The following is a 10,410-nucleotide window of genomic DNA, read 5'->3' as shown; positions in this document are numbered from 1 at the left end:
TTAAAAAATACACCTCAATACAAGAGATTAAATAAACAATAGAATCGTGTTGTTTCAGAATTAATTTTAAATAATTGTAGTTTTTCATGTACACTAAAATGTTTAAGTAGATAAACTCCTTATGTCGAAAATGGTCTGTTTAGGTATAATACATTCTAGTTATGACTATGAGTTGTTATTCATTGTTATTAAATCACATTAAAGTTATTTCAAAAGTATGTATGGCATTACAGTACTGAAGTTGAAAAAGTGGGGGATTTGATTAGAAGATCGCAAAATGCAGACGCTCTGAGTCTCTGTGTTCGCCAATTCGTTACACGCAATTTGCATTAAGTCTTTAGTTTTCTATGTTGTGTCATGTTTGTCTTTTAAAAGTTACATTCAATAGTCTGTTTGTCTTTTAAAGATAATTGTGACATTTGAAATCTTACCAAGTGTATAACTTTTTTTGTAGTTATCTTCAGCTCAAACGTTTTTCTCGAATGATTGATACATGTACTAAGTATTTTTTGCAGATTGACAGAATTTGCTGTATTTCTAACTTAATAATTATCTATATTGCAAACAGTTTGCAATAAGGATGACTACAGTATCAGTCATGTATGTCTATTGAAAAGGTTCCCCTTCATAAATCCTTTCATATTAATCAGAAAGGCTTATTTAAATTAAAGAGCGGAAAGAAGATGCAACGGAGTTTTAGCTAAAGCCCTACAGTTGGATGTCTTATTGTGGCTATAAAGGCTTATTTTTTTTTGTAAATAAGGCAGTTAGTTTTTCTCGTTTGAATTGTTTTACATTGTCACTTCGGTGTCTTTTATAGCTGACTATCTGGTATGGGCTTTGATCATTGTTGAAGGCCATACGGTGACTGATTAAAGCTGTTAATTTATGTGTCATTATGGTAACTTTTGGAGAGTTATCTTATTGGCAATCATACCACATCTTCTTTTTTATATATATATATTTTTTCAATTTAAAACAGTTGTTGACTGAAAACTAAAGGAGGTATGATAAACGTATAAAACACCCAAAAAAACACCAGCAGAACAAGATGCAGAAAAGATATAGAAAAAAGTGATTTAAGATCACAGTTTTATTTAAGAAAATGGTTGTGTGGACTGCAAATTTCATGCTATCTAAGGACTCATTTCTAAATTTTATAGACGAGAACGTGTGAGATATTGGTGTAGAGATATATACCGACAATTGTAAATAGTGTACATCGTTATACATATTCTATTGGTGGTTGGATACTTTTAATCTATAACATTCTACTGGTGAAATGATATTCTTGACTTCATTCTGAAGGTGTGCGTATATTGGCAGAAAGGACACAGAATACATAATGCAGATGCCTTGAATTGCAAAGTAATAAAAATCCGTTGACATATCTTTGAGTATGTTTTATTTGTCCGTTAAACAACATCTTTTTTCAGTTTTTGAATGTTAGCGTTATCTGCATTTAAAGTGCAAATTGAAAAATCTTCAGCACGACATTTACCTATAAATGTTAGAAAAATCAGTAAACCTGAGTTATTACCCCTGAAATAAAGCCTTTTCCACTAAAAGTTAAAACTTTCAATTTGATTGCAAGAATGATCAGCAATATAAAGAGTAACGTTATTATAAAACGTAACAATCCTTATAATATAAAAAAGAAGATGTGGTATGATTGCAAATGAGACAACTGTCCACAAGAGACCAAAATGACGCAGACATTTAACAACTTTAGGTCACCGTACGGCCTAGAACAATGAGTATACCCAATACCACATAGTCAGCTATAAAAGGCCCCAATAAGACCATGTAAAACAATTCAAACAAGAAATAGCTGACAAAGCGGTATGGGCTTTGTTCATTGTTGAAGGCCGTATGGTGACCTATAAATGTTAATGTTTGTGTCATTTTGGTCTTTTGTGGATAGTTGTCTCATTGGCAATCATACCAATTCTTTTTTTATATATTGATTCATGCACAGACACTTAACATTTTTTAAATGTTAACCGACAAAGAGAATTATCAGGCCCTTACAGTCAGGATCCTACTTCGTCAAAATTATCTCCCCATTACGCCAGTTCATCTTCACAATCGTAGAAATGGAAGCCATTGTAGGGATGACGCGCTACCAATTTTGCTCTTGGAAACCGATAAATTTATCCACATTGCACCAGTACGATCCTCATATGTCAGTTGCATTGTAAAAGACAAATGTATCAACTAGCTAATGAGCATCAGTTAATGATCTTGTCTGCATTGATTCAACTTAAAACTATTGTCTGATCGGTTGTCAGGTGGAATTTTCGAAAATTCATAAACATTTAAAAAAAATCTAATTAAATATTTCGTGAAAGGGCAGACTACATTTTTTTTTAGTGTATGAAGACTATAAACCCTAGTTATCACATACAAAAAATTAGAATTTTTCGAAGATATGCATTTTCATCATCCAACTTGTAAGACTGTCGTCAAGTACTTTCAGTAAAACAAATAGCTATTCGAACACACCTTCTCTGTTTTTGTGACTCATTAGATAGGTATTTCACTTGGCCCATATATTTCATCTTTTAGTACTGTTATTTTTTGTGTTATAAAGTCAACCTGAAGCTTAAATATATGAAAATAATAGAATCTAAAGCGAGATGATGTATGAAATATTCTTACTTTGTACGATATCAAGACAAAATAATCAACTCAAACACGCCCTAACATAAAAAGTCGCACTCGATTTTCTCTTTTCGATACAATTGTTACCTATTTTTTGGAATTTTTTCTCAGTCACATAATGGAAGGGCAGACAGGAAAATTACTGAACTATTAGATTGATATGTTTTCCGTCCGTGATAATTTTTTCAGAAAAAATCGGAGGTTATGCATTTTCTTCATCCAACTTGAAAAATACGCATGTCGTCGACTTGATATCTAATTGTTCTGCTTAACTATGTACTAAATAAATTGCAAATAGTGTTTTTAAAATAAAACACCTCGTTATTGAGAAGAAAATTGCAATTTTGTTTGGTTCTATTAACTTTTAAAAAACTGGTCACTATAGTAAACAATACAGTAAACTTTTATCGCCTTCTCTAATAAATAGTTCGATTCTTTTGCTCTATTTCAACCTGGTTTCCGACTGTTAATGATATTTGAACAAAACAATAATTATAGAGCAACATTTGGATTAAATATTGGCAAAACAAGGAGACATTTCAAGTATTTGACAGACAATGTAATTTTGCAGTTTTATCTTAGAAGTATACCATTGATAGATATATACATGTACAGATATTTGTTTAATCGTTTTTCGAGTTCGAGGGGGAAGGGTCATCAATTGTCCTTAACAAGTTAAAGCTGCGTTGTTTTTGTGACTCTACCTAATATGGCTATCAGGGACCTTTTAAATGTTTTGACTTTCATATAAAATATAAGCAGATTTTGTTATATTGCCAATGAAACAACTTTCCAAAGTAGTTCAAATGAAACGGATTTCAGCAATATTGCATGTCTATCAGTTCTGAGTGTTAGGAACACTGACTGTATAAAAGTATAATCCTGGTACTTTTGATAACTCTGTACGTGTTGTTATTAGGCCGACAAGGAGAAAATGATTGTGGTTGTTGATATAAGCCGACAAGGAGAAAATGATTGTGGTTGTTGATATAAGCCGACAAGGAGAGAATGATTGTGGTTGTTGATATAAGGCCGACAAGGAGAAAATGATTGTGGTTGTTGATATAAGCCGACAAGGAGAGAATGAGTGTGGTTGTTGATATTAGGCCGACAAGGAGAGAATGATTGTGGTTGTTGATATAAGGCCGACAAGGAGAGAATGATTGTGGTTGTTGATATGAGGCCGACAAGGAGAGAATGATTGTGGTTGTTGATATTAGGCCGACACGGAGAGAATGATTGTGGTTGTTGATATTAGGCCGACAAGGAGAGAATGATTGTGTTTGTTGATATTAGGCCGACAAGGAGAGAATGTTTGTGGTTGTTGATATTAGGCCGACAAGGAGAAAATGATTGTGGTTGTTGATATAAGGCCGACAAGGAGAGAATGAGTGTGGTTGTTGGTTGTTGATATTAAGCCGACAAGGAGAGAATGATTATGGTTGTTGATATAAGGCCGACAAGGAGAAAATGATTGTGGTTGTTGATATTAGGCCGACAAGGAGAGGATGATTGTGGTTGTTGATATTAGGCCGACAAGGAGAGAATGATTGTGGTTGTTGATATAAGGCCGACAAGGAGAGAATGATTGTGGTTGTTGATATTAGGCCGACAAGGAGAGAATGATTGTGGTTGTTGATATTAGGCCGACAAGGAGAGAATGTTTGTGGTTGTTGATATAAGGCCGACAAGGAGAGAATGATTGTGGTTGTTGATATAAGGCCGACAAGGAGAGAATGATTGTGGTTGTTGATATAAGGCCGACAAGGAGAGAATGATTGTGGTTGTTGATATTAGGCCGACAAGGAGAGAATGATTGTGGTTGTTGATATTAGGCCGACAAGGAGAGAATGATTGTGGTTGTTGATATTAAGCCGACAAGGAGAGAATGATTGTGGTTGTTGATATAAGGCCGACAAGGAGAGAATGATTGTGGTTGTTGATATTAGGCCGACAAGGAGAGAATGATTGTGGTTGTTGATATAAGGCCGACAAGGAGAGAATGATTGTGGTTGTTGATATTAGGCCGACAAGGAGAGAATGATTGTGGTTGTTGATATTAAGCCGACAAGGAGAGAATGATTATGGTTGTTGATATAAGGCCGACAAGGAGAAAATGATTGTGGTTGTTGATATTAGGCCGACAAGGAGAGAATGATTGTGGTTGTTGATATTAGGCCGACAAGGAGAGAATGATTGTGGTTGTTGATATTAGTCCGACAAGGAGAGAATGATTGTGGTTGTTGATACTAGGCCGACAAGGAGAGAATGAGTGTGGTTGTTGATATTAGGCCGACAAGGAGAGAATGATCGTGGTTGTTGATATTAGGCCGACAAAGAGAGAATGATTGTGGTTGTTGATACTAGGCCGACAAGGAGAGAATGATTGTGGTTGTTTGTCCTGACAACTGTTGTCCCATAACCTGTTTTGAGTTGTTGTAAATGTTATTAGTTGTAATCTCATTATGTTTTTCTCTGTTATGGTTTTGTTAATAATGTCATTAGTTGTAATTTCATTATGATTTTTTTCTGTTTTTGGTCTTGTTTATAATGTAATTAATTGTAACCTCATTTTGTTTTTGGTTTGTTTATAATGTAATTAATTGTAACCTCATTTTGTTTTTCTTTGTTTGGGTGTGATTCTAATATCTTTCGCTGCTTTCTTTCTAGATTTTAGAAATGGTGTTATTTGCCCATGAGCGCCAGTTTTAAGATCACATTTTAAAACTAATAAATGTAATAAAAAGGTAGAGAAAATGTCAATAACAACATAACACGTTTACCATTTTCGGAAATAAGTTGCAAATATGAAGGTATATCTTTTATTAAATGCTTCAAACACTTGGGTAAAACATAGCTCGTATGTAAATTTTTGTAAAAAAATCATCATGAGATAGAAACTGTATCGAATGCCCTTAAATGCCCCTTTGGTATTTTTCGACCCTTTTTATGTTTGATATTTAAATATGTGCGTTAATTTTGGGATCTTGACCACGTGTGAGACTTTTCTAATTTTGGAAAACAAAATTCTATAACGGGTATTTACGTTAATTTTAAAAACCATACTATATAATTACATATTATAGTTAAAATACATGATTTATTTCCTTTTACTTTATATCAAATAAAAACATATAGTTTCGATTAGTCCATGTCGTTCCACTGACACCTATCGATCCATGCAGTCACTTAAGATCTCATCCCCAACCATGTACTGCCTGTGATCCTCTCATTGGAGGTTTGATGGATCTATTTGTATCCATAGCCTCCTTGGCTTTAGACCATCCACTGTTCCTGTTTTTTTCCAGGTTAGAGGTTGCTGCCATGAGCTGACGTCGGGTGTGGCAAATGATAACCAGTGCTATTGCCGCTAACACTAGGGTAACAAAGCTTAGAATACTCCCAACAAGCTCATACACAGTCATACAGGTTGATCCAATGGCTATATCTAAACATAAAGGTAAACTGATATCATACACAGTCATACAGGTTGATCCAATGGCTATATCTAAACATAAAGGTAAACTAATATCATACACAGTCATACAGGTTGATCCAATGGCTATATCTAAACATAAAGGTAAACTGATATCAAACACAGTCATACAGGTTGATCCAATGGCTATATCTAACATAAAGGTAAACTAATAACATACACAGTCATACAGATGGATCCAATGGCTATATCTAACATAAAGGTAATCTGATAACATACACAGTCATACAGGTTGATCCAATGGCTATATCTAAACATAAAGGTACACTAATATCATACACAGTCATACAGGTTGATCCAATGGTTATATCTAAACATAAAGGTAAACTGATAACATACACAGTCATACAGATGGATCCAATGGCTATATCTAAACATAAAGGTAAACTGATATCATACACAGTCATACAGATGGATCCAATGGCTATATCTAAACATAAAGGTAAACTGATAACATACACAGTCATACAGATGGATCCAATGGCTATATCTAAACATAAAGGTAAACTGATATCATACACAGTCATACAGATGGATCCAATGGCTATATCTAACATAAAGGTAAACTAATAACATACACAGTCATACAGATGGATCCAATGGCTATATCTAACATAAAGGTAATCTGATAACATACACAGTCATACAGGTTGATCCAATGGCTATATCTAAACATAAAGGTACACTAATATCATACACAGTCATACAGGTTGATCCAATGGTTATATCTAAACATAAAGGTAAACTGATAACATACACAGTCATACAGATGGATCCAATGGCTATATCTAAACATAAAGGTAAACTGATAACATACACAGTCATACAGATGGATCCAATGGCTATATCTAAACATAAAGGTAAACTGATAACATACACAGTCATACAGGTTGATCCAATGGCTATATCTAAACATAAAGGTATACTAATATCATACTATATATAGGAATCTGATGTACAGTAGTTGTCGTTTGTTTATGTAATTAATAAGTGTTTCTCGTTTCTCTTTTTTTTTCTATATAGATTAGACCGTTGGTTTTCTCGTTTAAATGGTTTTACATTAGTAATTTTGGGGCCATTTATAGCTTGTTGTTCGGTGTAAGCCAAGGCTCCGTGTTGAAGGCCGTAAATTGACCTATAATGGTTTACTTTTTTAAATTGTTATTTGGATGGAGAGTTGTCTCATTGGAATCTCATAACATCTTCCTATATCTATATAATTCATTATTAACAATTTAACAATAAGTTTATACTCAAATCATATGAGTTGGTCCAACAGTCTTGTAGATATAGTCTTTAAATTGCATGTAAGCTTACATTTCAACTGTTTATTTCCATGTGAACTTAGTGAATGTAAAGAGGTTTTTAAAAATATTAATGTTAAAACAAAAAGAAATGACAATGATCTGATTAATATACTATATAAATACTAGTAAGCTACTTTTACAAGGATCTAAAACGCTCGGTTTTACTTTCTGTGTGTTTGAATCCGAGATTCTCTTGTATTATCGTATTCATATACACCTTCAAAAATGTGAAGGCTGATTTTCCATTGGCTAATGAAATATTTACCAGAAGAGAAAATGAAACGTACAGATCTTTTTTTCATGGCATCGAGTAATTGTTACTGTAATAAAATACCTCATGTTATTGTAATGTACAAACCTGCACAGCTGACACTTAGATCACACGAATCTGCATAGTACTTTGTCGCTTTCTTGTCTACAATAACAGATTGCACTTGAGATGCATACACAATCAATGCATGATTTAATTTGAAGAAAAAAATGAATTGTAAAAATAGTAAACTATCAAATATCACTCCTGAAAAAATCTAAAAAGCAACCCGGCCGCTGTCTGTAAAGATTAAAAAAAAAAACTTGAAAATGTCTAGATTCTTTGTTCTTTTTTCTGCTTAAGTCATGTTCACTATTTTCTACACTTGAACGATGTTCACTTTGATTTGTAATATATACACATGTCTAATGCTTAAGACAATTACTACGACCTCGGTTGTTTTTATGTGTTGTTAGATTTCTGTCTCATTGACGTATGGTATGCACAACACCATCTCTTTATACATTAGTTTTCTTTGATTGAACATTCTCTTTTTTTATATGATCTCACATGCATGAATTCATTATAAAGAAAAAAAACAGCATTAATTATCTTTTTGCTAATTTTAGATATGGTAGCACATGAGTGTATCAGTTAATTGATTATTGTGCGTAGGAGTGTTGACGGCTGTTGTTTTCAGATCATTTAAAAAAATTGGAATCCTTTTATAGTTTTTCACTTTTTTCTTTCCGTGACCAACTTTTTAAACTATGATTTTGAAAGTTTAAATTAAACAGGAGTGTAGCAGATGTATGATATATTGTATATTTGTTTACACAGGAGTGTAGCAGATGTATGATATATTGTATATCTGTTTACACAGGAGTGTAGCAGATGTATGATATATTGTATATTTGTTTACACAGGAGTGTAGCAGATGTATGATATATTGTTTATTTGTTTACACAGGATGTTAACCCTGTTGAATTAATGTGAATTAAAATTAAAATAATGTATTTGCAAATACGCCTATATTGATGAAACGCACACAAATAATTACATTAGATGTATGTTTCATTATAATACGTTATTCTGATTGGCTAATTGAACATCACATGTTATTCCGTAAGCAATTGCATGAGACAATAACATTTCATTCATGATGACACGAGGTCCCACAATAAAGTGCACAGGTGAATTTAAAAATTTAACTTCATGAAAATCGTGTTTTTATAATCCTAGCTAAAAAATGTAATTATAAGTATTGAATGCTTCTTTTTGTAACTTTATAGGGTTGTAAAAGCGTTGACCGTGCGTACATTTTTAGAATGAAGCGCTTGCGCTTCATACAAAATGTACTTCGGTCAACGCTTTAACACCCCAATAAATTTACAAAAAGAAGCATTCAATTCTTAAATACAAACATACATTATACTGTTACACAGAAAGAGAAAAACTACACATAAAAATGAAACAACACTAGTTTGTATACTTTCGGCAATGTTTATATCTTCTTTAATTTGGAGTTGTTTTTCAAATATTTACTGTTGGTAATTATAGTGTTTTGACTTGAAACAAGCTGAATTTAAAAAGAGAAGTTTATGCAATGTTACTTACTTTGATAGGCAGCTGGCGTATTACAGATGGGACCAGCCGAGCGGATAGAGTTCTGAGACAAAGACTGTAGAAATGCTAGGGAGGTACAAGTACAATTATACGGTATCCCGTCAAGGTTTATATCAGATAGTCCTTTCAGGCTGCTAAATATACCACTGTCTAGAGTGGTTATAGAGTTATCTGCCAGAGATACGTCATTTACAGCCACAGCCAGGTTGTATAGTGAACTGTCAACCGCTGTAACACCGGCGTTCTCTACACGAATGGACTTCACTGTTGTCAAAACGTCAAATGTCCCGGATGGTATGGACGTAGGGGTAATCGTACAATCTTTAATTACAAGCTCTCCTTTCGGTTCTGGAGTTGATGTCACGGGTTCCACTATGAGTCCAGTTAGAAAGCTATTTGAATATGAAGCAATAGAACCCCCTTCAAATCGTAAGGAATTGAGTGTTCCAAATGGAGACAGCATCCCGGTAGTCAATGATACTATGTTACAGAAACTGAATTTAACTTCCTGGAGATAACCCATATCTGTGAAGGATACACTAGATAACGTTAACGAATTAGACGACAAACATTCCAGTTCGAGGCTTGCTGGATAATTGGCGTCAAAGGATCCAGTGGAGAAGCTGGAGAATCCTGACAATTGAGAGGTGAATGTTCCTGTTACACCAGTGATCTTCAATCTCTGTGGGAGAGGACTGGAGAAAGAACTATAGGCGAGAGGTGCAGTGTAACTTCCTAAATCACAAGTATATAGTCCAGTTGAGGCTAATGTGCCATCATAGGAACACCCGGCGGGATGAGCACTCGAGGAAAAGTTGATCAGTAGAAGAAACAGTAGAACAGTCAATACACTGATGTTTGTTTTCATCGTGTAAAACTGAAAACACAAGTTGGTTCTACAAAAACTGCCTCCAACAATCAAATAATGTACATAAACATTTATGAATCCATATCTTAAATATGTCAATGGCTGTTCAGTAAAATAGTTGAGTCTAACTTCTTGTGGAATATTATAGAAAGGTTTAGTCGGATTAACATGGATTATCGTAAACTCATTATTATAAATA

At 33.8% G+C, this 10,410-nt stretch overlaps 1 protein-coding gene across 1 annotated transcript; it reads right to left on the bottom strand.

Annotated features, from left to right (window-relative positions):
• Nucleotides 1-5,519: 5,519 nt before the first annotated feature.
• Nucleotides 5,520-10,334, bottom strand: LOC134701199 (uncharacterized). Its single transcript, XM_063562336.1, has 3 exons — nt 9,335-10,334; nt 7,826-7,882; nt 5,520-6,112 (listed from the first exon to the last, which is right to left on the bottom strand). Exons 1-3 carry the CDS (start codon nt 10,209-10,211, stop codon nt 5,862-5,864), a joined length of 1,185 nt encoding a protein of 394 aa, XP_063418406.1. The 5' UTR covers nt 10,212-10,334; the 3' UTR covers nt 5,520-5,861.
• Nucleotides 10,335-10,410: the final 76 nt, after the last annotated feature.

Source organism: Mytilus trossulus, unplaced genomic scaffold (genome assembly GCF_036588685.1).
Source record: "Mytilus trossulus isolate FHL-02 unplaced genomic scaffold, PNRI_Mtr1.1.1.hap1 h1tg000233l__unscaffolded, whole genome shotgun sequence".
NCBI lineage: Eukaryota > Metazoa > Mollusca > Bivalvia > Mytilida > Mytilidae > Mytilus > Mytilus trossulus.
Note: the sequence above shows the minus strand (reverse complement) of the source record. Positions and strands in the feature narration are given on the sequence as shown.